Source organism: Plecotus auritus (assembly GCF_963455305.1).
Source record: "Plecotus auritus genome assembly, chromosome: X".
Taxonomy (NCBI): domain Eukaryota; kingdom Metazoa; phylum Chordata; class Mammalia; order Chiroptera; family Vespertilionidae; genus Plecotus; species Plecotus auritus.
Genome location: NC_137784.1, coordinates 83,206,809 through 83,233,311, shown reverse-complemented (window position 1 = coordinate 83,233,311; position 26,503 = coordinate 83,206,809). Strand labels below are relative to the sequence as shown.

General features: G+C 35.6%; 1 protein-coding gene across 10 annotated transcripts in view; it reads left to right on the top strand.

Moving 5' to 3' along the window:
- Positions 1-25,627, top strand: part of RBM41 (RNA binding motif protein 41) — a 97,377-nt gene extending 71,750 nt beyond the window's left edge. For 2 of the 10 annotated variants that reach the window (XM_080653555.1, XM_080653552.1), the window contains 3 exons: positions 16,422-16,569; positions 18,386-18,566; positions 25,125-25,627. In XM_080653555.1, the coding sequence (XP_080509681.1) occupies positions 16,422-16,569; positions 18,386-18,552 (315 nt within the window). In that variant the 3' untranslated portion in view covers positions 18,553-18,566; positions 25,125-25,627. Of the gene's footprint in view, positions 1-16,421; positions 16,570-18,385; positions 20,151-20,661; positions 21,553-23,541; positions 24,720-25,124 lie in introns of those variants that run through there. The other 8 variants (XM_080653556.1, XM_080653550.1, XM_080653548.1 and 5 more) reach the window with 7 other exon arrangements.
- The last annotated feature ends 876 nt before the right edge of the window (positions 25,628-26,503 follow it).

The following is a 26,503-nucleotide window of genomic DNA, read 5'->3' as shown; positions in this document are numbered from 1 at the left end:
TAATAACAGGGGAAACTGGGTGTGGGGTATATGGGAACTCTTTGTACTAGCGTCTCAGTTTTTTTGTAAATGTGTAAGTTTTTCTGTTCTAAAAAATAAACTATTTTTTTTTAATTTAAACAGGTAGCTGAAAAAGAATGTATATAGTATAATACCATTTATATAAAGTTTTAAAAATACAAAACAATACCATGTATTGCAGAGGAATACCAGAGACTCATTCTCTATTATCACTTGGAGTTTGTTTTTCTGTTTCCCAGAAATGTTTATCTTGTCTTCGAACCTAGCTGTATCTTTGTTTTTATCTTTTTATATATGCATATATATGAATATATATGTATTTTGTAGATATGTACATACCTGTGTGTGTATATGTATGTACGTATGTATGTATGTATGTTTTTGGAGCAGAGAAGATGCAGCCAAGCAAGAAGTGACCGAGCCACCTTGACCAGAAGTCATCTTAATTTTTTAAAAAGGTTCATATCAAAGGGAACAATCTTAGTGTGGATCTTTCTACTTGGTGAGAAACTTGCCATATATTTCACATACCCCTTTCTATGGTCATTTAATTTTTTTAAAGCTTGTTTTAAAATATATTTTTATTGATTTCAGAGAGGAAGGGAGAGGGAAAGAGATAGAAACATCAATGAGATAGAATCATTGATTGGCTGCCTCCTGCACGTGCTACACCGGGGATCGAGCTCGCAACTCAGGCATGTGCCCTGATCAGGAATCAAACCGTGACCTCCTGATTTATAGGTTGATGCTCAAATACTGAGCCATGCTGGCTGGGCTAGTCAATTAATTTTATGATGTTTTCATGATAAGTATTTCAGAACCAAAACTCTAGATCCGTGGTCGGCAAACTGCGGCTCACGAGCCACATGCGGCTCTTTAGCCCCTTGAGTGTGGCTCTTCCACAAAATACCACGGCCTGGGCAAGTCTATTTTGAAGAAGTGGCGTTAGAAGAAGTTTAAGTTTAAGAAATTTGGCTCTCAAAAGAAATTTCAATTGTTGTACTGTTGATATTTGGCTCTGTTGACTAAAGAGTTTGCCGACCACTGCTCTAGATCACCTAAAATTACTTAAGTGAACCACAAATCAATTATTCTATGTCCTTGTCTAAGATAAAAGTATAATTAAATGCTAAATATGTGGATAGTCAGCTTCTAAAGACTTCGAGAAATAAAAAAAAATCTGCTTATTACAATGTTTAATATATTTATTCATACATTTCAGTGGTTAAGTAATTTAAGTGGGCTCTATTTTCTAGCTCTTTGCTTTTGCTGCTCCTTTCTGAATTCTTCTCAAGTAACTTCAAAATACTATAGGATATAACTTATGCTAGTAAATATAGAGATCTCTTTTTTTCCCCCCACCTTTTTTTGATTTTAGTAAAATACACATAACCTGAGACCTACCATCTTAACAAGATTTTAAGTGTACATTACAATATTCTTAACTGTAGGCACAATGCTGTACAACAGATCTCTAGAACTTAGTCATCTTGCATGACTGAACTTTATACCCAATGAACAATAACTCCTCCTTTTCCTCTTCCCACAGCCACTGGCAACTACCATTCTAGTTTCTGCTTTGATGAGTTTGACTACTGCAGATGCCGCAAGTGATATCATTCAGTATTATCCCTGTTGTGACTGGCTTATTGCACTTAACATAATGCCCTCAAAATTCATTCATGTTGTGTATGACAAGATTTCCTTTTTCTGACTGAATAATATTCCACATTTTCTTTATCCATCCATGATGGGCATTTAGGTTATATCTATCTCTTGGCTATTGTGAACAGTGCTGCAATGAACATGTGAATTCAGATATCTCTTAGAGATCCTGATTTTAATTCTTTTGAATAAGTACCCAGAAGTAGCATTGCTGGATCATATGGTAGTTCCAGTTTTAATTTCTTGAGGAACCTCCATACTGTTCTCCATAGAGGCTTCACCATTTTATATTTCTACCAACAATGCACAAGGGTTCCAATTTCGTTACATCCTTTTCAACACATACTTTCTGCATGTGTTCTTTGAGAAAATGTATATTTTGCCCATTTTTAAAAAACGAGTGGTTTTTTTGCTATTGAGTTGTAGGAGATTCTTATATATTTTAGATATTAACCTCTAATCAGATAGATGGTTTCCATATATTTTCTCCCATTCTGTAGGTTGCCTTTTCACTTTGCTGACTATTTCCTTTGCTGTGCAGAAGCATTTTGATTAATGTAGTCTCACTTTATTTTTGCTTTTGTTACCTATGCTTCTAATGCACTATCCAAGAAATCAGGGTCATGGATCTTTCCCTCTAGGTTTTCTTGGGAGTTTTAGAGTTTCGGTTCTTATGTTTAACCCATTTTGAGTTGATTTTTCTGTATGAGAGTCCAATTTTATTCTTTTACATATGGATATCAGTGTTTCCCAACACCATTTGTTGAAGGGACTGTCCTTTCTCCATTGTGTTTCTTGCCCTCCCCTCTTGTCAACCAGTTGACTATACTAGTATACTTGTGGATTTATTTCTGAGCCCTCTGGTGCATTGGACAATATGTCTGCCTTTATGCCAGTATCATACTGTTTTGGTAGATTTGTATATGTTTTGAAATGAAAAAGTGTGAGGCATCCAGTTTTCATTTCTCAGGATTGCTTTAGCTATTTGGGGTTTCTTGTAGTTCCATATGACTTGTAGGATTTTTTTTCCTATTTCAATAAAAATACTGTTGGGGTTTGATCGAAAAAATGGGGGCGGAATAGACAGAGGTGTCCCGAGCCTTGTCCCGGAGCAGATAGACAGAACAGTTGAGGGTCGCACGGGGAGTGTTTGTTGGTGGGTTGAGGGACAGCTATACTCCAGGAGATGGTGGGGGACTGCTGGACGGGGCTCCCCTGACCAGGCAGCCCCCACTGCTGCTGGGTTCCCTCCCGGAGTGACCGGCTCAGACGCGGAGACCACACCATCTTGAAGGAGAAAGTGAATGTTATCGGAAGCCTGAAAATCTACAACTGTGGCACCCACGGAACAACTGTGAAGCCCAGAACACCGGTCCCCAATTGGCTCAAACACATGGATTGAGAGGAGCTCTACACTCCACCATGGAAAGGTCAGATTTCGCCTGGGATAAGGTGAGGTCTCTAGTCCTGGCAGGAGAGAGAAACGCGCACTGCGGGAGCTGGAGGACTGGGGGACATCTGCGCCTAGGAAAATCCGTGGTTGTTGGGGCTGGTGTGATCCGAGAATGTGGAAGGGGGTCCTCAGAGCTGCTAACAGAAGGGAACTCTAAAAAGCAACCCATTTTGATCTGACGCAAAAGGACAGCCTAAAAATTTTAAAAGTGTGCCAGCTGCTTAGACCCAAGGGGGGAAAAAAGACTGCAAAGACTTGCGCGCAGCCCTGGAGTTCCCACAATTATGCTGGCTCTTTTTTTTTTTTCCTTTTCCTCTTTAAATCCTTGCTTCTGATTACTAAGCCCAATACATAGCCCAATACATAGGATCACCTAATTGGGGACAGCCTAAGAGACTGGAGGAGAAAGTTGTTTTCTGGAACCTGAGGATCAGATCAGGGAATAACCATCAGAGAACCAGCTCTGGGGCAACCCACTCCCACAAACCGGTATTGACTGCCACAGGGAAAGCAGGATCTAAGCACTGGCTAGAGAGGACCTATAGACCCGGAGGTCAATCCAGAAACACTGCCACCCAGGGGTTGAATCACAAATTGACTCTTGTGTAAAGACAAATAAAGGAATACAAGAAATTAAGACACACTGCCTGCTTAAAAATCAGGACTGGCTTACAATACTGAGGAGCAGTGGAATGCAGGAAACTGCAATACTGTCCTGACTAGGAAACAGGCATGCCAAACAGAACAGTAGAAGAAGTGAATGACCTTCACTACTGCACATTTTTATTTTTATTTTTTATTTCTTTCATCTTTTACTTAAGAAACTATTTTTTTTCTTTTTTCGTCACTTGATTTTACCTTTTAATTATTACATTTTTATTTTCAATCAGTTATATTACTACTACTATTTTACCTTTTTTTTAAAAAAAGTGTCATTTTATTTTCTCTTTATTTTACTTTGGGATTAGTGTTCTACATTCTATTTTCATCATTCCTTTAGTATCATTTTACTCTATCTCAACTTTACCTTTATTCCATCACTCTCTTCCTAACTTTTCCCCTTTTGTTGTCCTGTTTCTCTTACCATTTTCCTACTTTAGATTTTCCCTATTCTTTCTTTTTACCCCCTATTAAAATTGCACCCTACTTATATATCTAATTTCCAATCCCCCTGCTCCAAGTCCATACACACCTCTCTCTTCTCTGTCTTCACTATCCAAAAAATTGTTTTTCTCTCTGTCCTTTTGTTGTTGTTTGCTTGATTGTTGATTATATCGATTTTTTATGCTTGTTTTGCTTATTTTTTTTGTTTGTATTGTTTTTGTTGGTTTTTTGCTTCTGTTTTCCCTTGCCTCACTTGATATTAGTTGTTGTTTGTAGTTTGTATTCATCTCCAGGTACTTGTTGCTGTAATTTGTTGGGATTAGTGGCTGTTCTATTGGAGTTTTCTCCCCATGTATATAGTTTGTTCCCCTCTTCTTTCTTATTCTCTTTCTTTTCTCTCTTACTTTTTTTTTCCTTTTCCCAATTTCATTATTGCACTCTTTTTTTCTCTCTCTCTCTTATTTCTCTCCTATCCTCTAATTTGCCTTTCTCTGGTGGTCACCTTTATTTGGGGTTATTATTATCGTGAATATATTTCTGTTCAGTGCCTTGTGAGTTGTACCTGGTTGTGTTGTACTTTGTGGCTTTAAATCAACGCAGGAGAGAGAGAACTACATAACCAGACACGCGGAGAAGAGAGACCATGGGGAGACAAAGAAACAGCCCGTATATGAAAGAAAAGCAGGCATCACCAGAAAAGGAAGTAAACAAAATGGAGACAAGCAACCTGACAGAGAAAGAATTCAGAGAAATGGTCATAAGGTGGCTGAAAAGAATGGAAGACTAATTCGACAATATGTGTAAGAACCAAGAGGAAATGAAGAAGAACCAAGAAGAAATGAAAAATGACTTCGCTGCTGTAAAGAACTCAATAGAAAGCATCAAGAGTAGACTAGAAGAATCAGAGGACCACACCAGTGAGCTAGAAGACAAGGTAGGAAAAAAGACCCAAGTAGAGCAGCTTCTAGAAAAAAAAAAAATTAAAAAGCAGGAGGAGAGCCTAAGGGAACTTTGGGACAACACGAGACAAAACAACATCCGCATGACAGGGGTTCCAGAAGGAGAGGAAACTGAGCAAGGAATAGAAAACCTGTTTGAAGAAATAATGACAGAAAACTTCACTGATATAGAGAATAAAAAACCCACACAAATCCAAGAAGCTCACAGAGTCCCATGCAAAATGAACCCCAAAAGACCGACGCCAAGGCACATTATAATTAAATTGGCAAACACCAAAGACAAAGTAAGAATCTTAAAAGCAGCCAGAGAGAGACAGAAAGTTACCTACAAAGGAACCACTGTCAGACTAGCAACTGATTTCTCAACAGAAACTCATCAGGCCAGAAGGGAATGGAATGAAATATACAAAGTCATGCAAAGGAAGGGTCTGAATCCAAGAATACTGTACCCAGCAAGGCTATCAATCAAAATTGAAGGTGAAATCAGGAGCTTCACAGACAAAAAAGGACTAAGGGAATTTATTACCACCAAACCAGCAATGCAAGAACTGCTAAAGGGTCTGCTGTAAAAAAAAAAGATAGGAAGCGAAGAAGGAACACAGGGGTAAAAAATAAAAATGGCTACAAATAGGTACCTATCAATAATAACTTTAAATGTAAATGGATTAAATGCCCCAATCAAAAGACATGGGGTAGCCGAAACCGGTTTGGCTCAGTGGATAGAGCGTCGGCCTGCGGACTGAAAGGTCCCGGGTTCGATTCCGGTCAAGGGCACGTACCTTGGTTGCGGGCACATCCCCAGTAGGAGGTGTGCAGGAGGCAGCTGATCGATGTTTCTCTCTCATCGATGTTTCTGGCTCTCTATCCCTCTCCTCTCTCTTCCTCTCTGTAAAAAATTAATAAAGTATATTTAACAACAACAAAAAAAAAGACATGGGGTAATGGATTGGATAAGAAAACATGACCCATATATCTGCTGTCTACAAGAAACCCACCTCAGAAAAAAAGACACACACAGACTGAGGTTGAAGGGATGGAAAAAGGTTTTTCAGGCGAATGGAAATGAAAAAAAAGCTGGAGTAGCAATACTTATATCTGACAAATTATATCTCAAAGTGAAGGACATGACAAGAGATAAGGAAGGCCACTTCATAATACTAAAGGGAGCAATCCAACAAGAAGAAATAACTCTGGTAAACATACGCACACAATACAGGAGCACCCAAATACATAAAAAAAACTCCTGGGGGATATCAAAGGAGAGATTGACAGCAATACAATCATAGTAGGAGACTTTAATACCCCACTATGACCATTGCACAAACCCTCTAAACAAAAAATCAGCAAAGAAACATCAACCCTAAATGACTCACTAGACCAGATGAAATTAATTGACATCTTCAGAACAGTTCACCCCAAAGCCACAGAATATACAATCTTCTCAAGTGCACATGGGTCATTTTCAAAGATAGACCATAAGTTGGGTCATAGGCAAAGTCTCTTCAAATTCAAGAAGATATAAATCATATCAAGCATCTTCTCAGATCACAGTGGCATAAAACTGGAAATCAACTACAATAAAAACAATCCAAAGAAATCAAACCCGTGGAGACTAAACAGCATGCTATTAAACAATGACTGGGTTACCAGAGAGATCAAGGAAGAAATAAAAAACATCATGGCAACAAATGAGAATGAAAACACAACCATCCAAAATCTATGGGACACAGCGAAAGGAGTCTTGAGAAGGAAGTTCATAGCTCTGCAAGCCTATTGCAAAAAACAAGAAACAATGGTAATAAATTACTTAACCCTACAACTCAAAGAGTTAGAAAGAGAGCAACAAGAAAAGCCCAGTGTAAGCAGAAGGAAGGAAATAATAAAGATCATAGCAGAGATAAACGACATTGATACCAAAAAAACATACAAAAGATCAACAAAACCAGGAGCTGGTTCTTTGAAAGGATAAACAAGATTGATGAACCTCTAGCCAGGCTCACCAAGAAGCAAAGAGAGAGGACCCAAATAAACAAGATCAGAAATGAAAGAGGTGAAATAACAACAGACCCCGCTGAAATACAATGGATTGTTAAAAAATACTATGAACAACTCTATTCCAACAAACTGGACAACTTGGAGGAAAAGGACATATTCCTAGAAAAATACAACCTTCCAAAACTCAATCAGGATGAATCTAAACAGCTCAATAGGCCAATAACTATGGAAGAAATCGAAGCAGTCATCAAAATTCTTCCAGCAAACAAAAGCCCAGGGCCAAACGGCTTCACAGGAGAGTTTTACTAAACATTCAAGGAAGAACTAAAACCTATCCTCCTCAGACTATTTCAAACAATTCAAGAGGAAGGAACACTTCCAAGCTCCTTCTATGAAGCCAGCATCACCCTAATACCAAAACCAGATAAAGACAACACAATGAAAGAGAATTATAGGTCAATATCCCTCATGAACATAGATGCCAAAATCCTCAACAAAATTCTAGCAAATCTGATCCAGCAGTACATCAGAAAGATTATACGCCATAACCAAGTAGGATTTTATCCCAGGAATGCAAGCATGGTACAATATCCAGAAATCAATAAACGTGATACATCACATAAACAAATTGAGAGATAAAAATCACATAGTCATATCAATTGATGCAGAAAAAGCATTTCACAAAACCCAACACCCTTTTTTGATAAAAACTCTCAACAAGGTGGGAATGGAAGGATCATATCTCAACATAATAAAAGCCATATATGATAAATCCACAGCTAACATCATACTCAATGGGCAAAAACTAAAACCATTTCCGCTAGAAACAGGAACAAGACAGGGATGCCCACTGTCACCACTCCTGTTCAACATAGTACTGGAAATATTAGCCATTGCAATTAGACAAGAAGAAGAAATAAAAGGCATCCAAATTGGAAAAGAAGAAGTAATACTGTCCTTATCTGAAGATGACATGTTATTGTACGTAAAAAACCCGAAAGACTCCATCAAAAAACTAATAGACTTAATAAATGAATTCAGCAATGCAGCAGGATACAAAATTAACATCAAGAAATATATGGCATTTCTATACACCAATAATGAACTCACAGAAAGAGACTATAAAAGCAATCCCATTTACCATCGCACCAAAAAAAAAATTAAGATACCTAGGAATAAACTTAACTAAGTAGGTAAAAGACCTATACTCGGAAAACTACAGGACAGTGAAAAAAGAGATCGAAGAAAATGTAAACAGATGGAAGAACATACCGTGCTCATGGATTGGTAGAATTAACATCATTAAAATGTCCATACTACCCAAAGCAATCTATAGATTCACTGCACTCCCCATTAAAATACCAACGGCATATTTCACAGACTTAGAAAGAACTCTCCAAAAATTCATCTGGAATAAAAAAAGACCCCGAATAGCCACAGCAATCCTGAGAAAGAAGAACAAAGTAGGTGGGATCTCAATAGCTGATATCAAGATTACTAAACCACTGTTCTCAAAACAGCCTGGTACTGACACAAGAATAGACATATAGACCAATGGAATAGAATAGGTAATCCAGATATCAACCCAAACCACTATGCTCAATTAATATTTGACAAAGGAGGCATGAACATACAATGGAGTCAAGACAGTCTCTTCAATAAGTGGTGTTGGGAAAATTGGGACAGATACATGCAAAAAAATGAAACTAGACCACCAACTTACACCATAAACAAAAATAAACTCAGAATGGATACAGGACTTAAACATAAGATGGGAATCCATAAAAATACTACAGGAATCCACAGGCAGAGAAATCTCAGACATATGCCGAAGCAATTTCTTCACTGATACCACTCCTAGGGCAATGGAAGCTAAAGAGAAAATAAACAAATGGGACTACATCAAAATAAAAAGCTATTTCACAGCAAAAGAAACCATCAACAAAACAACAAGAAACCCCACTGTATGGGAGAACATATTTACAAATGTTATCACTGATCAAGGTTTAATCCTCACCATCTACAGGCAACTTTATACAACTTAATAAAAGGAAGATAAATGATCCAATAAAAAAACGGGCAACAAACCTAAATAGAATCTTTCGAAAGAAGACAGAAGGATGGCCAAGAAATATATGAAAACATGCTCAAAGTCACTAATTATCCAAGAGATGCAAATCAAAACGACAATGCGGTACCATCTCACACCTGTCAGAATGGCAATCATCAACAAATCAACAAAGGACAAGTGCTGGCAAGGATGTGGAGATAAAGGAACCCTCATGCACTGCTGGTGGGAATGCAGACTGCTGCAGCCACTGTGGAGAACATTATGGAGTTTCCTCAAAAAATGAAAAAATGGAGCTCCCATTTGACCCAGTAATCCCACTTCTAGGAATATTTCCCAAGAAACTAGAAACACCAATCAGAAAGGATATATGCACCCCTATATTCATAGCAGCACAATTCACCATAGCCAAGATTTGTAAACAGCATAAATGCCAATTAGCAGATGAGTGGATTAGAAAACTATGGTACATCTACACAATGGAATACTACGCTGCTATAATAAGGAAGGAATTCTTACCACTTGCAGCAGCATGGATGGACCTGGAGAGCATTATGTTAAGTGAAATAAGCCAGGCAATGAAAGAAAAATACCACATGATCTCACTCATTTATGGAAAATAAAGAACATTATAACCCGATGAATAAAAAGATACAGAGGCAGTAAAGCACCGAACAGACTGTCAAATTACATTGGGAAGGCTGGGGAGTGTTGGGTAGGGAGGGAAATAGATCAACCAAAGGACTTGTATGCATGCATATAAGCACACCAATGGACACAAGACACTGGGGGGGGGGGGGGCGCGGGGATGAGGGCATGCGATGGGGTAGGGGAGATGGGGAAAATAAGGAGATATATGTACTAATATATGTAATACTTTGTACAATAAAAAATATTTAAAAAAATACTGTTCTGGTTTTGATAAGAATTGCATTAATCTATAGATCATTTTGGGTAGTGTGGACATTTTACCAATATTGTCGTTCAGTCCATGGAAGCATTTATTTCAGTCTTTAATTTCTTTGAGCAATGTTTCATGGTTTTTAATGTACAAGTCCTTCATCTCTTTGGTTACTTTCTTTTTTAAATCAATATATGATTGACATACAAAAAAGCTGTACATAGTTAATGTATGCATCTTGATGAATTTGAACATAAATATACACTGTGAAATTGTCACCATATACAATGCCCTAACCTTAATCATCACCTCCAGGATTTCTTCCCTTCATCTTTTTTCTTTTGATAACATTACTAGTAAACATAAAATCTAGTCTCTTACCAAATTTTTAAGTATTCAGTACAATATTGTTAACTATATGCATTATGCTCTACTCTAGTTCTATAGGACTTACTCATCTTGCTTAAGTGAAACTATCTTCCCATTGATGAATACCTTTCTAATGATCCCAGCCCCTGGTAAATACAATTCTACTCTCTATATCTGTGACTTTGACTATTTTAGATTCCTGATATAAGTGGGATCATATAGTATTAGTTCTTCTGTTTATTTCATTTAGCATGTCTTCCAAGTTCATATATGTTGTAACAAATGACAAGATTCATTTATTTTGTAAGGCTGAATAATATTCTGTTGTATTTATACACCATATTTACTTTATTCATCTCTCAGTGGATATTTAGGTTGTTTTCATGTCTTTGTTATTGTGAGTAATGCTGCAGTGAACAAGGGAATGCAGATATTTCTTCCCAATTCTGATTGCAGTTCTTTTGGGTTAAAAACCCAGAAGTGGGATTGCTGGATTATATGGTAGTTATATTTTTATTTTTGAGGAACCTCCATACTGTTTTACATAATGGTTGTACCAATTTACATTCCTACCAAGAGTGCACAAGGTTTAAAATTTCTTCACATCCTCACCAACACTTTTGTTTTTATGATAATAGCCGTTGTTGCTGGCATGAGATGATATCCCATTGAAGTTTTGATTTGCATTTCTCTGATGCTGAGCATCCTTTCGTATACCTATTGGCAATTTGTATGTCTTTTTTGAAGAAATGCCTATTTAGGACTTTTGCCCTTTTTTAAAATTGGGGGGTTTAAGTTATAGGATACCTTTATATAGCGATATTAACCTTTTATCAGATATATGATTTGCAAATATATTTACTCATTTCCATAGGTTGCCTTTTCACTTTGCTGATTGTTTCCTTTGCTGTACAGGTTTTTTATTGATATAATCCTATTTGTCTTTTTTTTTGCTTTGGTTCCTTGTGCTTTTAATGTCATATTCAAGAAATCATTGCCAAGGCCAATAAGCTTTTTCCATGTGTTTTCTCCTGGGAGTTTTAGAGTTTCAGGTCTTATTTTCAAGTCCTTAATCCATTTTGAATTATTTTTTTCGTCTATGGTATAAGATAGCATCCAATTTCATTCTTTTACACTGGATATACAGTTTTCCCAACACCATTTATTGAGGAGACTATTATTTCCCTATTGTGTATTCTTGCCCCCCTTGTTGAAGATCAATTTACCATAAATGTGTGGTTTATTTCTGGGCTCTCTATTCTGTTATACTGGTCAGTATGTCTTTTATATATATATATTTTTTTATTGATGTCAGAGAGGAAGGGAGAGGGAGAGAGATAGAAACATCAATGATGAGAAATAATCATGGATTAGCTGCCTCCTGCATGCCGCCCCCCAAACCCCCCACTGGGGATTGAGCCCACAACCCTGGGCATGTGCCCTGACCAGGAATCGAACCGTGACCTGGTTCATAGGTTGACACTCAACCACTGAGCCATGCCAGCTGGGCAATATGTATTTTTTTAATATATTTTTATTGATTTCAGAGAGGAAGGGAGAGGGAGACTGCGGACTGAAGGGTCCCTGGTTCGATTCTGGTCAAGGGCATGTACCTTGGTTGTGGGCACATCCCCAGTAGGGAGTGTGCAGGAGGCAGCTCATCGATGTTTCTCTCTCATCGATGTTTCTGACTCTCTATCCCTCTCCCTTCCTCTCTGTCTGTGAAAAAATCAATAAAATATATTTTTAAAAATAAAATAAAAAAATAAAAAATGCATCAAATTTTTGTATGTTGACTTTGTATCCTGCAACTTGACTGAATTTATTACTTTTAACAGTTTTATTATGAAGTCTTTAGGGTGTTCCACATATAGGATCATGTTATACAGAGATGATTTTACTTCTTCACTTCTAATTTGGTTGCCTTTTATTTTATTCTTATCTAATTGCTCTCACTAGGACTTCTAGTAATACTATGTTGAATAGAAGTGAGAAGAGTGGGCATCCTTGCCTTGTTTCTAATCTTCGAGGATCAGATTTAAGTTTTTCACTGCTGAGTAAGAGGTTTGCTGTGGCCTTTTCATATATGGCCTTTATTATGTTAAGGTAAATTCCTTCTATTCCTAATTAATTGAGCATTTTTATCATGGAATTTGTCAATGCTTTTTCTGCATCAATTAATATGATCATGTGATTTTTATTCCTCATTCTGTTAATGTGGTGTGTCACAATTATTGATTTTCATGTGTTGAACCATCCTTACGTTCCAGAGATAAACACCCCTTGGTCATGGTGTAAAACCCTTTTAATGTGCTTTTGAATCCAGTTTACTAATTTTATGTTGAGGATTTTTACATCTGTATTGATCAGGGATATTGTCCTGTAGGTTTCTTTTCTTGTAATATCTTTTTCTGCTTTTGGTATCAGGATAATGCTGGCCTCATAAAATTAGATTGGAATTGTTTCCTCCTCTTTGATATTTTGGAAGAGTTGGAGAAGGATTGGCATTAGTTCTTTAAGTGTTTGATAGAGTTCACCCATGAAGCTATCTAGTTCTGGTGCTTTCTTTGTTGGGAGGTTTTTGATTACTGATTCAATCTCATTACTAGTTATAAATCTGTTCACATTTTCTATTTCTATATAATTTAGTCTTAGTGTAGGTTGTATGTTTCCAGGAACTTACTAGTATTATCTTCCAGTTTAACCAATGTGTTGGCAAAGAATTCTTCATAGTAATCTTTTATAATCCTTTTTATATATATGGCATTAGTTGTAATGTGTCCTCTTTCATTTCTGATTTTATTTGAGTCTTTTTTATTCTTAGTACTGTTAAAGGTAGTCAACTTTGTTGATTTAAAAAAAAACAAAAAAAAAAAACTGGCTCTTGTCCTGATCAGTTTGGCTTAGTGGATAGAGCATCAGGCCATGAACTGAAGGGTCCCAAGTTTGATTCTGATCCAAGAGCATGTACCTTGGTTTCAGGCTCGATCCCCAGTAGGGGGTGTGCAGGAGGCAACTGATCAACATTTCTCTCTTATCAATGTTTCTAACTCTCCGTCTCCCTTCCTCTCTGTAAAATCAATAAAATATATTTTTTAAAATAAATAAATAATTAAAAAAAAAAAACTAGCTCTTGCCCGGCCCGTGTTGCTCAATGGTTGAACGTCAACACAGGAACCAAGAGGTCACCAGTTTGATTCCTGGTCAGGGCATATGCCTGGGTTGCAGGCTTAATTCCCAGTAGGAAGCGTGCAGGAGGCAGCCAATAGATGACGTTTCTCATTGATGTTTCTATCTCTCTAAAAATCAATAAAACATTTTTAAAAGAATATTCTCTTTTTTAAAAAACTAACTTAATTTAGTTGATTTTTAAAAATTGTTTTTTAATATATGTTTTATTTATTTCTGCTCTAAACTTTATTTTTTTCTGCTAACTTTGGGCTTAGTTCTTTTTCTAATTTCTTGAGGTATAATGTTGTTCATTTGAGGCTTTGCTTCTTTTTAAATATAGGCATTTATCACTATAAACTTCCCTCTTAGTACTGCTCTTGCTACATATCACATTTTATATTATGGTTTCATTTTTTAATCTCGATATTTTCTTTGTGTGTGTGTGTGTGTATGTGTGTGTGTGTGTGTGTGTGTGTGTTGATTTCAGAGAGGGAGGAGAGGGAGAGATAGAAACATCAATGATGAGAGAGAAACATTGATTGGTTGCCTCCTGCACACCCCACACGGGATAGAGCCCACAACCTGGGCATGTGCCCTGCCCGGAATCGAACCATGACCTCCTGGTTCATAGGTCGATGCTCAACCACTGAACCATACAGGCTGGGCTTTCTCAAGATATTTTCTAATTTCACTTTTAATTTTTTCTTTGACATATTAGTTAATCAAGAGTAATTTACTGAGCCCTCGTTGGTTTGGCTCAGTGGATAGAGCGTCGGCCTGTGGACTGAATGGTCCCAGGTTCGATTCTGGTCAAGGGCACATGCCTGGGTTGCTGGCTCTATCCCCAGTAGGGGCATGCTGGAGGCAGCCAATCAATGATTCTCCCACTCCCTTCTTCTCTGAGGTCGATGAAAATATGTTTTTTATAAAGTAATTTATTGAATTTGCACATATTTGTGAATTTTCTAGTTTTCCTCCTGCTATTGAAAGCAAGATATTGAAATCTAATAGTATTGTGTTGCTATTTTCTGTCTTCAGTTCTCTCAATGTTTGCTTCATATATTTAAGTGTTCTGAATGTTGGGTGCATATATATTTATAATTATTATATCTTCCTGATGCATTGACCCTGTTACCATATAATGTCCTTTTTTTGTCTCTTACAACAGTTTTAACTTAAAGTCTATTTTTTTTCTGATATCCCTGCTCTTTTGGTTACCATTTGCATGAATATTTTTTTATCCTTCCAATTTTCAGCCTATATGTGACCTTAAATCTAAAGTGAGTTTCTTTTAGATAGCATACATTGATCTTGTTTTTTATTCATTTGGCCACTGTATGTGTTTGACAAAGGAGTTAAACCCATTTACAAGTAAAGTAATTATTGATAGGGAAGGACTCCCTATTGCCATTTATTAGTTGTTTTCTGTCTTGTAACTCTTTCATCCCTCTTTTTTTCTCTTAATGTCTACCTTAGTGTTTCATTGATTTTTTTTTTTTTTTTTGTAGTGATATTCTTTTTCCTCTCTCATTTTCTTTTGTGTATCTTCTATAGGTATTTTCTTTATGCTTACAGTCCGGGCTTACTTAAACTTTTAACAAGTTTCTTAGAGTTATAACAATCTATTTTAAGCAAATAAGAGTTTAACTTGGATCACGTTAAAGAGCTTTTTTAAATGTTCTTGAATAGATAGAATAGTGTCTCTTATTTCTCTGAGGGTATTCGTGATAATTTTTGAAGATATTTTTTTCTTTGCATGGTCTCTGTTTTCTCCTATTTGCTTTCCTTTCTGTTTGTTTGTTCTGTTCTCTGTCTTTCATGTTAGAGTCTTTCCTCAGATGCCTGATGATCCATACTCATATTTATGAGTAGGAGCCAAAAACAGATTAGAAGCTTTGAGTACATGAGTGGTTCTTGTTGACTATGAGCTTCACTTTAAAGTCATCTGGCTGGTCCATTTGTTAGAGAAATTCCCCATCCCAAATTAGTATTTTTAGATCTTTCCTCTTGGGGCTAGTCAAATTCTTCAGAGAGGACACAAACTACTGCTTGGGAGAATACTACCAGCAATGTAGGAGCCAAATGGGGGAAACTGTCTGGGGTATCCTCAGTATTCAATATGAAGTATTTATCTTAATTATCTTGCTTTCAGAAATAGTATTCACACCTTCAACTGTATCTAGCATTCCCCATATTCAGATAATAAACCTCCAGTATTCACCAGGATTGAGAGTGGCCTTTACCCAGCAGCATTATTGTAAGGGGGGTGGAGGAGGTGGGATATTTTAAAGTCTAGTTGGTTTTTAAACAGCTTTCAACCAAACACCTTATTTTAACCCCGCCTTTACATCCATCTCCAGAGATACCTACAACTATCAATATCTGAACTATTTGAGAATTCTTAGGTGTAGATTGGGTTGGTTTCTGGCTTTCCCCACTGCTGATTGAAGATTCAGTTTTCTTGAGTATGCTTATCCAAGCTTCCAGCTTCCAGAATATTGTTGCTATTGCTTCTTTTCCTTGTTTTTCCTAATCTTGTAGAGTTGTGTGTGTGTTTTTAATACTACAGTTTTTGAGATTTTTCTGGAGAGAGTGAAATTAGATGCATGTGTTCAATCTACCATCTTTATCTAAAACTAATGAATTCTAACCACAATGAAATAGTTGCTTTATTTCCCTTATGTGATATTTTTGTTGATCTTCGATTTATATTAGGTGTTATACCTGAAGAACCTTAGCCCTCGGGTGACCGAAAGAGATCTTGTATCATTGTTCGCTCGGTTCCAGGAGAAAAAAGGACCTCCAATTCAATTCCGAATGATGACTGGACGAATGAGGGGGCAAGCTTTTATCACCTTTCCCAGTAAGTAGCTTTATCTGGATAATTACTCAGTTGTAGCATCAGCATTAGAGACTATGTGTACCCTTTCTAATTTAGATACAGTCCTTTGATTTACCTATAACACATGAGAAGCATGTGCTTAAACAAGCACATGGGAAGAATGGAAGAGAATTAAGCAAAATGTTTTCAATATTCCTCTGTCCTGCCTTCTGTGCTTCCTCTCGTCCATTGACTGTGCATGACCACCTTACTCTGTTGTCTTCAATTTTCCCCAGTCTTGAAACTTTCTTCTCATTTTATCAAAATTAATTTTACCTTTTTTAAAAAATATGTTTATTGATTTCAGAGAGGAAAGGAGAGGGAGAGAGAGATAGAAACATCAATGATGACAGAGAATCATTGATCGGCTGTCTCCTGCACGCCCCCAACCGGGGATCGAGCCTGCAACCTGGGCATGTGCCCTTGACTGGAATCAAACCTGGGAACCTTCAGTCCGCAGGCCAATGCTCTATCCACTGAGCCAAACCGGCCAGGGCAAAATTAACTTTACCTTTAAAAAATTTATTTTACCCTTGCTCACAATAATGTTTGTAGTCCATTATAATTATATTACTTTTTGGATTCTGATCAGAACACTTACACTTGCTTGATGCCCTATTCCTTTAGGATTAAGAAACTATAAGGTAATATGCTAATTCACTAGTAATTCATAATTAGGGGATGATGTTATATTCTTATAACTAGTTTACATCTTAATACATGATTTCAGTATCCTAATCTAAAGGGAGCAAATAATGCAGGAATTTCAGTTTCTCTGACAGACCAGACTTTTTTTTTTTTTTTTTTTGATGCAGGATGGTTATTAGCTCTTCCTTTCATTATTTCTAAATTATCATCATTTATAAACAGCCTAGTAATCTATACACAGGCGAGTAATTTACACTTGAGCAGTTCCAAACTCTACTAGTCTTGTACCATCTTTGCTATCTTGTAGAAGGTTTGTGGATGTTCTACAGTAGTGGTTTTTAGACTTTTTAAGTGTGAGGACCCTTTTTAAACTTAATATGATAATTAATTGAGAAAAATATGTAATAAAAAGGCTTTATAAACTAAGTACTTTCAAATGGATAGCTGTTTTACTAATCATAATAGCAGCTATCCACATTTTAAAATTTGTAGTACATACATAAATTGGTTCAGTCTAAAGATATTGCTTGTCTACTTTTGATTTCACAGACTCCAGTCAATAATTGCACTCCTTCCTGATTTCCCACATCAAGGGTCTGAGACACATAAGTTGAATACTACTACTGTACACTATGTACTGTTACTCTGCAAATCTCCACATACTTACAAGGTTTATTACACTTATTTATCTCCATAATGGCTGCTACAGTCATTCTCCCATCACAAGATAAAAGCAAAATGACCTTGATACCATGATAACCTCTTTTATTTGTGTTACCCATTTTGAAAATGACTTAATTCTCACAATACCTATAATCTGTTATCTAAGATAGAGACTTGTGTATTAGTAGTTATAATTTAGCCTTCTTTTGCACACTATCTAGATTTTTCTTTATCTATATTTTTAAATTATGAGGCACTCTAAAACAGCCACTTCAAGTTTTTCTAGTCATTATTTTTAGCCATTAGTTTAATCTTGCTGAATTATAAAAATATGAGATTATGGAAAAGATAATAAAATCAAATACCTATGTGGCCTAGTAGCCTACATTTGACTCCAAGGCAAACAAACAAACAAACAAACAATAAACTGGAAATAGAATTGTATTATTAAACCCTGTGTAAATTGATTTTTTTTTCTTTCTTTTAGATAAGGAGATAGCATGGCAAGCATTTCATCTAATAAATGGATATAAACTACATGGGAAAATTTTGGTGATAGAATTCGGAAAGAACAAAAAACAACAGTCTGATCTCCAGGCTGCTTCTCTCAGATCGTCTTCTACAGAAAACACTACAAAAAACAGTGGCAGCTAGAAGATATATAGATTGTGAGTCCCAGGAAGTCTTTCTTGCATCAGAATCTTGGGTCTAGGATTTCTATATAGATAACAGTGTGTTTGAAATTGAAGAGAAACTGAGAAAGAAAAATCTAATTAAGATAATCCCTTTAGCTTTTGGAAAGAATTGGTAGAAAACATTTTTTATAATCAAAGACTATACAGGACAAATAAGATACCAAGTGTGAAGGGTAGGGTACAAAGAGTATCATTTTCTCAGGATAAATTACAAAGGATTATTTCCAAGCATATTTTAAATCTTTATACTTTATTTGTGGTCTTAAATACTTATCCCTAGAGATAACATTATTTCCAAGACTGCCACCTATATACAGAACTAAAAAACTAAATGTTGAAATATTTATTTACTAGAGCCCATTTGTCCCTAATTGTATTCACATAGTAAATGAATGACTAGGCCCCGGGCCTAAACATCAACAAATGCTGTTAAATGAGAAATATCAGCAATAACAGTAGGATCTAAGACACATGTCAGTACACATATTTAATGAATTCTTTCTATTAAGTTATCAGTGTCTTCAAAAAGCCATATATTTTTCTAATGAAAGCATCTAGATCTATATAGTGATGTTCCCCTGGTCATTAAACTAGCTACTATTGAGTAATCATTGAATCCCAAGCAATAAACATCGAATAAGCATCTAATATATGTTAGGTATGAGGTATATGCATTCTAAAAGAGGAACATACTAGAAAAAATACTAAAAGGGATATGGGAAGAAAGAGTTCTCTAGAAGAGAGGCGGCCACTCCCAAATTCCCCACTTGTTTGTTTATAGTTGCTGGAGAAATGAAAGACAGTATGGTATAGAGGAAGTGGTACAAACTTTGGAATCACACCTGTGAACTTCATAGCCACACTTACCACTCCATGACCTTGACAAGTCACTTAGTCTGAGCCTCAGTTTTCTCATCTATAAAATGAAGATAATAATACTACTTACCTCATTGGGTTGTAAGAATTAAATGAGATGGTATTATCCACGCTGAAGAACAGGAAAAAAAAAAGAACAGAGTATACAATCATTAAGTACTCCAACATACTTGCAATGGGAGTACCAGAAAAAAAAGAGAAGAGAAAGAAACAGAAAAAAATATTCTAATAAATAATGGCTGTAAACATCCCAAATTAATGAGAAGCATTATCTTCACATCCAAGAATCTCAGTGAACTCCAAGTAGGGTAACAAGAAGAAATCCACAGACACATTATAATAAAAATGCTAAAACACAAAGACAGAAAGTCTTGGAAGCAACATGAGAAAAATTAAACATGACTCAATGGATTGCCAATAAGATTAACAGCTGGCTTCTCATCAGAAACAATGGAGGTGGCAGTGGGATAACATATTCAAAGTGCTCAAAGGAAAAAATATGCCAATATAGAATCCTACATCCAATAAAACGATTTTTCAAAAATGATGAAACAAAGACATTCCCATGTAATCAAAAATGGAGAATTTGTTGTTGGCACACCTGATTTATAGGAAATAGTAAAGAAAGTTCTTCAGGTAGAAAGCAAGTGACCTCAGACAGTAATTTGAATCTAAACATACAAAAAATAACATGGGTAAATTTAATTATCCTATATAATAAAAGGCTAATATGCAAATTGAACAATGGAACGACCGGTCACTATGATGTACACTGACCACCAGGGGCCAGACACTCAACACAGGAACTACCCCCTGGTGGTCAGTGCACTCCCACAGGGGGAACACCGCTCAGCCAGAAGCTGGGCTCATGGCTGGTGAGTGCAGCAGCGGTGGTGGGAGCCTCTCACGCCTCCATGGCAGCACTAAGGATGTCCAACTGCCAGCTTAGGCCTGAGGAGTCAGCCTAAGCTGTCAGTCGGACATCCCCCGAGGGCTTCTGGACTGTGAGAGGGTGCAGGCCCGGCTGAGGGACCCGCCCAGAGTGCACAAATTTTGTGCACCAGGCCTCTACTGTAATTATAAAAGCCAGTTTAAGTTAATTTTCCTTTTAATTGAAAAGTTTTATAGACCAGTATGTATGTAGTTGCATTTTGGGGCCTATAACATATGAAATTATATTTGCCTATTACAGAACAAAGGAAGTGGGTGGAAGCAAAACTATTGAACTAAAGAAGTGACTCCAGATGGTAACTCAAATCCACTGGAACAAATGAAGAAAACAAAAAAATGGGAAATAAGGTTAATATAAAAAGCTATAAATATATACTAGCTCTGCTTTCTTCTCTCTCTGCTTCTTTAAAAGACATAAAATTATGTTAAGTAATAATTATAACAATGTATTATGTTTATAACATGTAGAAATAATATATATAGCAATAATATCATAAAGAAGTAGGAAATGGAGTAGGTTTATATAGGAATAAGTTTTTTATATCTCATTGGAATTAGGACATATCTGAAGACAATTTAGTTAGAATATGCATGGTAATTCTTAGAGCAACCAAGGTAATAACTGAAAATACATAGTGAAAATATTTAAAATTTAAATGTTACATTAGAAAAATTTCAATGTAAAGTAATGCAAAAGGAGAAATGGAAAAACAAAAATACGAGACATATAGAAAACAGTAAAATTGCAATCCTAAATACACTTATATGAATAATAATAATTATGAATGGATTAAAAAATGCAGTCAAAAGGCATAGATTGTCAGCCTGGGGGTGGGGGTAACAAGATTTACCTGTATGCAATTTATCAGAGTCATACATATAGATTCAGAGATACAAACAGATTAAAGGTAAAAGGATAGAAAGAAATATCAGGCAAACGGCAACCATAAGAAAGCTGGAGTGACCATACTAATATCAGGCAAAATGCACTTTAAAATGATGACTGTTACTAGAGATAATGAGTGACATCTTATAATGATAAAAGAATTAATACATCAGAAAGATATGAAAAGTACAAATATGTATGCACCAAACAACAGAGCACCAAAATACATGAATCAAAAACTGAACTAAATAAAGGGAGAAATATACAAATCTGAAATAAGAGTTGCGGAGTTTGCTACCCCATTTTCAATAATAGAATAACTATACAGAAGATACGCAAAAAATTAGAAAACTTGAGAAATGCTGTCATATATATCTTAAAGAGATCTGTAGAATACTTTACCCAACATGAGCAGAATGCATATTCTTCTCTAGTGCACATGAAACATCTACAGGATATACCATAAAACAAACCTCAAATATAAGTGGACTGAAGTCATACAAAGTATTTCTCTGACCACATAGAATGAAACTAGAAATCAATAATAGAAAGAAAACTCAAAAATATGAATTAAACACACTTTAACATGACTACTGGGTTAAAGAACAAATCACAAGAGAAATTAGGAAATCTTTTGAGGTGAATGAAAATGAATACACAACATACCAAGACTTTTGGGATGCACTTAAAGCAATACTTTAAAAATTGTAAGTACAAATGCCTATATTTTTAAAAGATCACATATCACTAACCTCACTTTATACCTTAAGACACTGGAAAAAGGAGCAAACTAAGAGTAAGCAGAAGGAAGAAAAAAAATGTTTAAATAAATGGAGAATAGAAAAACAGTAAAGTCAATGAAACCAAAATTGGTTTTATAAAATGCTTAAGTGACAAACCTTTTGTTAGATTGACCAGAAAAAAATGAAAGCCCAAATTACTAGACTCAGAAATTAAGGAGGAACATTAATACCAGCCTTATAGGAATATAAAACATTATGAAGGAACACTGAATAATCATTTGCCAATAAATATAATACCCAGACTACTGAAGCGAATGAAAAAAAATCTGAAAAGACCTGTACCAAGTAAAGAGGTTAATTAGTAATATTTTTAAATACAAAGAAAAGGCCAGGCTCAAATTGCTTCTCAAATGAATTCTAGTAAATATTAAAGAAGAATTAATACAGATTCTTCACAAACTCTTCAAAAAAGTAACACTACTGATATGTACTACAACATGAAAAAACCTGAAAACATGCTGAATGAATTAACAGTAACAAAGACTACATGTATGATTCCATTTATTGGTATATGAAGTGTCCAGAATTGGCAAATATAAAGACAGAAAATGGATTAGTGATTGCTTAGGACTGGGAGTGATAACTGAAGTGTAAGATTTCTTTAGATGATGAAAATGTTCTAAAATTGATTGTAGTGACAATTGTACAATACTGAATATACTACAAACCATGATTGTAAACTTTAAATGGGTAAATTTTGTGGTATGTGAATTATATCTCAGTCACACAAAAAAGAAATTGAATGCAACCCAAATGTCTAGCAGTAAGAGAATGGATGAATAAATTATGGAATATCCATTTAATGGAATACTATACAGCCATTAAAATAATGGGGCATTTCTATGAATACATTCTGAATTGTATGGTGTCCACGGTTTTATATCAGGTTAAAAAGCAAGAAATATGTACAGATGATCTTTAAACAACATGGCTTTTAACTATGCAGGTTCATTTGTTCATGATTTTTTTTTTCAATAAATACCTGTGATGTTTCTATCTGTGGTTGGGAGTCCATGGAAGCAGAGGGCTGACTATGCATTAATCTACACCATTTTATATATGGGACTTTAGCATCCACAGATTTTTATTTTTTATTTTTTTTTATTTCTGAGCATCCATGGATTTTAGTATTTGCAGTGTGTTCTGGAACCAATCCCTCATGGATACCCAGAGACAACTAGATTTCTGGGAAGTCAAAAGTTACATACATTTGGATTTCTGACTGCGTGGGATATTGGTGCCCCTAACTCCCACATTGTTCAAAGGTCAACTGTATAATATGAATACATTTTTGTAAACAAAAGAATTTGTATATATAGTATATGTATATATAGCTATTTCTAAATAAATTTAGGGAAAAACTTGGAAATATACATACCAAATTGTACCAGGTGTACTGGTTAATAATGCGTTGTTGTTTTTTTTTCAATAGATGGAGTTACACATATGTTGATATATATGCGATTTGATATGTATGCTATTTTGTTGTATTGACAGCAAGCTTCAAAACTTCATTTGTCAAATTTGCTGAAGGTGTTAACATCAGAGATATTTTTACACTTAAAAATGTCAAATTTCATGCCAAAAAAAGCATTTGCAGGAAGTTTTAGTTCATTACTTTATTTTGAAGAAAAGTGCTGCTGAAAGTTATATACTTTGGGAAGCTTATGGTGAACATGCTTCATCTCAAGATTCTTGTGAACGCTGGTGTAAACACTTTAAAAGTGATGATTTCTATGTGAAAGACAAAGAACTTCCAGGTCAACCAAAAAAGTTTGAAGACAAACAGTTACAAGTATTATTGGATGAAGATGTGTGTCAAAAACAACTTGCAGAAATATTAAACATTGCTCAGCAAACAATTTTGATGGTTTACAAGCAATGGGAAAGATTTTAAAGGAAGGAAAATGGGTGTCACATCAACTGAATGAAAGACAAATGGAAAACTGAAAAATCATCAGTAAAATGTTGCTTCAGCGGCATGAAAGTAAGTCTTTTTGCATCAAATTGTGACTGGCAATGAAAGTGGATTTATTTTGAGAATCCCAAATGCACAAAATCATGGGTTGATCCAGGTCAGCCATCAACATCCACTGCAAGGCCAAATCTCTTCGGAAAGAAGACAATGCTCTGCATTTGGTGGGATCAGGAAGGTGTGGTGTATTATGCGCTTCTAAAACCAGGTGAAACCGTTAATACTAATAGCTACTGACAGCAAATAATCAATTTGAACCATGCTTTGATCATGAAATGACCAGAATGTTCCAGAAGACACAGCAAAGTAATTTTGCTTCATGATGATGCACCATCACACACTTCAAAACCAGTTAAAGACACGTTAAAAGATCTTGCCTGGGAGTATTAACCCATCCGCTGTATTCACCAGACCTTGCTCCTTCAGATTACCACTTGTTCCAATCGATGACACATGCACTTTCTGAGCAGCACTTCAAAACATATGAAGAAGTGGAAAATTGGGTCTCTGAATGGTTTGCCTCAAAACAAGAAAAGTTCTATTGGGATGGTATCTACAGATTACCTGAAAGATGGGGAAATGTGTAGCTAGTGATGGACATTACTTTGAATAAAGCAATTTTGATGTTTCTCTTGAAATTGTCGTGTTTTCTTTGATTATAGAATCTGCATTATTAACTGGTACACCTGGTAAATCTTTTAGAGGTGGGATTGGATGGGCTGAAAGGGGACTTTTGCACTATGAAATTTTTTAAGTGGTATAGTTTGAGGTGATTTTTTTACTATTTTCAGCATTTTTTTTTATTTAAAAAAGTTTTTTTTTTAATACTCTGCCAATGATGGCTTCCGGACTATTTATCAGACCTGTTCTGAGGATATCATCTAGCTATACTCAGGGCAAACTTCTATTTCTTTGATATATTGCTCACTTAGGATTAAATCTCCAATTTTAAATATAGTTTAAGGGACAGAAATAAGTTATCCTGTTATAACCTCTTGCACATGTTACACAGGGTCATACTTCTAACCTTGACTTTTCAGGAGGAATTTCTTCCTATTGAATGGAAAACCTCACCTATGCCCTTTACTAGATCTATGACCACTAACAATGGAGGAAAATAAAAGTGGAGGATGAACCTCAACTGGTGCATATATAAACTGGTATATCCATTCAATGGAATCCTACTCAGCAATAAAAACTATGATGAACAGTAATACATGCAACAACTTGGACAAATCTCAAATGCATCTTGCTAAGTAAAAGAACCAAACTTAAAAAGCTCCTTACAGTTTGATTCCATTTATATGATATGCTAGAAAAGAAAACTGTAGGAAAAACAAAATCAGTGGCTGCCAGGGGTTAATGGGAAACTGATTACAAAATGGTAGCACAAGGAATTTGTTTTAATAATGGAATTTTCTGTATCTTGATTATATTTACCTGAGTGTATGCATTTGTCAAAACTTATATAATTGTATACCAAAAAGGATGAATTTTACTGTATGTAAACTTTAAAATAAATGTAGTTTTTAATGGAGAAAGGAAAATGTTTCTCAAAGTCATTTCCATAACATAATGTTCCTATTCTGTGGTCTTTTGATTACAGTTGAAGACTGAAAGCCACTTGGCTATTTCTTTTTTTTTTTTTTTTTTTAATATATTTTATTGATTTTTTACAGAGAGGAAGGGAGAGTGAGAGAGAGCTAGAAACATCGATGAGAGAGAGACATCGATCAGCCGCCTCCTGCACACCCCACACTGGGGATGTGCCCGCAACCAAGGCACATGCCCTTGACCGGAATCGAACCCGGGACCCTTCAGTCTGCAGGCCGACGCTCTATCCTCTGAGCCAAACCGGTTTCGGCCACTTGGCTATTTCTTATTTTCTGCCCACAGGTCAGCAGAAATCGTCAGTTAAAATCACCCTATAAACACACACACACACACACACACACGCAAACCTACCATTTAAAAAATCAACAGAAAGAGGAAAATAATTTGCTACACACAGGATTTATGTATATAATTTTCTTAATATACAAAAGTCAACAATCCAATTAAAATGTAGGTAAATGAAAACATTTATAGAAACTGAAATATAAATTACTGATAAGCTAAGAAAAAACATACACATTAGGACAACGAACTCTTAAAAGTCACAAAAAAAAGTAAGAGTTCCCATATATCCTTCACCCAACTTCCCTAATGTTAGCATCTCATATAGTAGTACAATTATCAAAACCTGGAAATTAATATTGATAAAATAGTGTATAATTTACAGTTGATTTTTCCATTTGTCCCACTAATGTCCTTTAACGATCCAAATCCAGGAAACTTTGTTTTAATTTTTATTTTAATTACAGTTTACATTCAGTGTTATTTTTTATTAGTTTCAGGTGTACAGTATAGTGGTTAAATC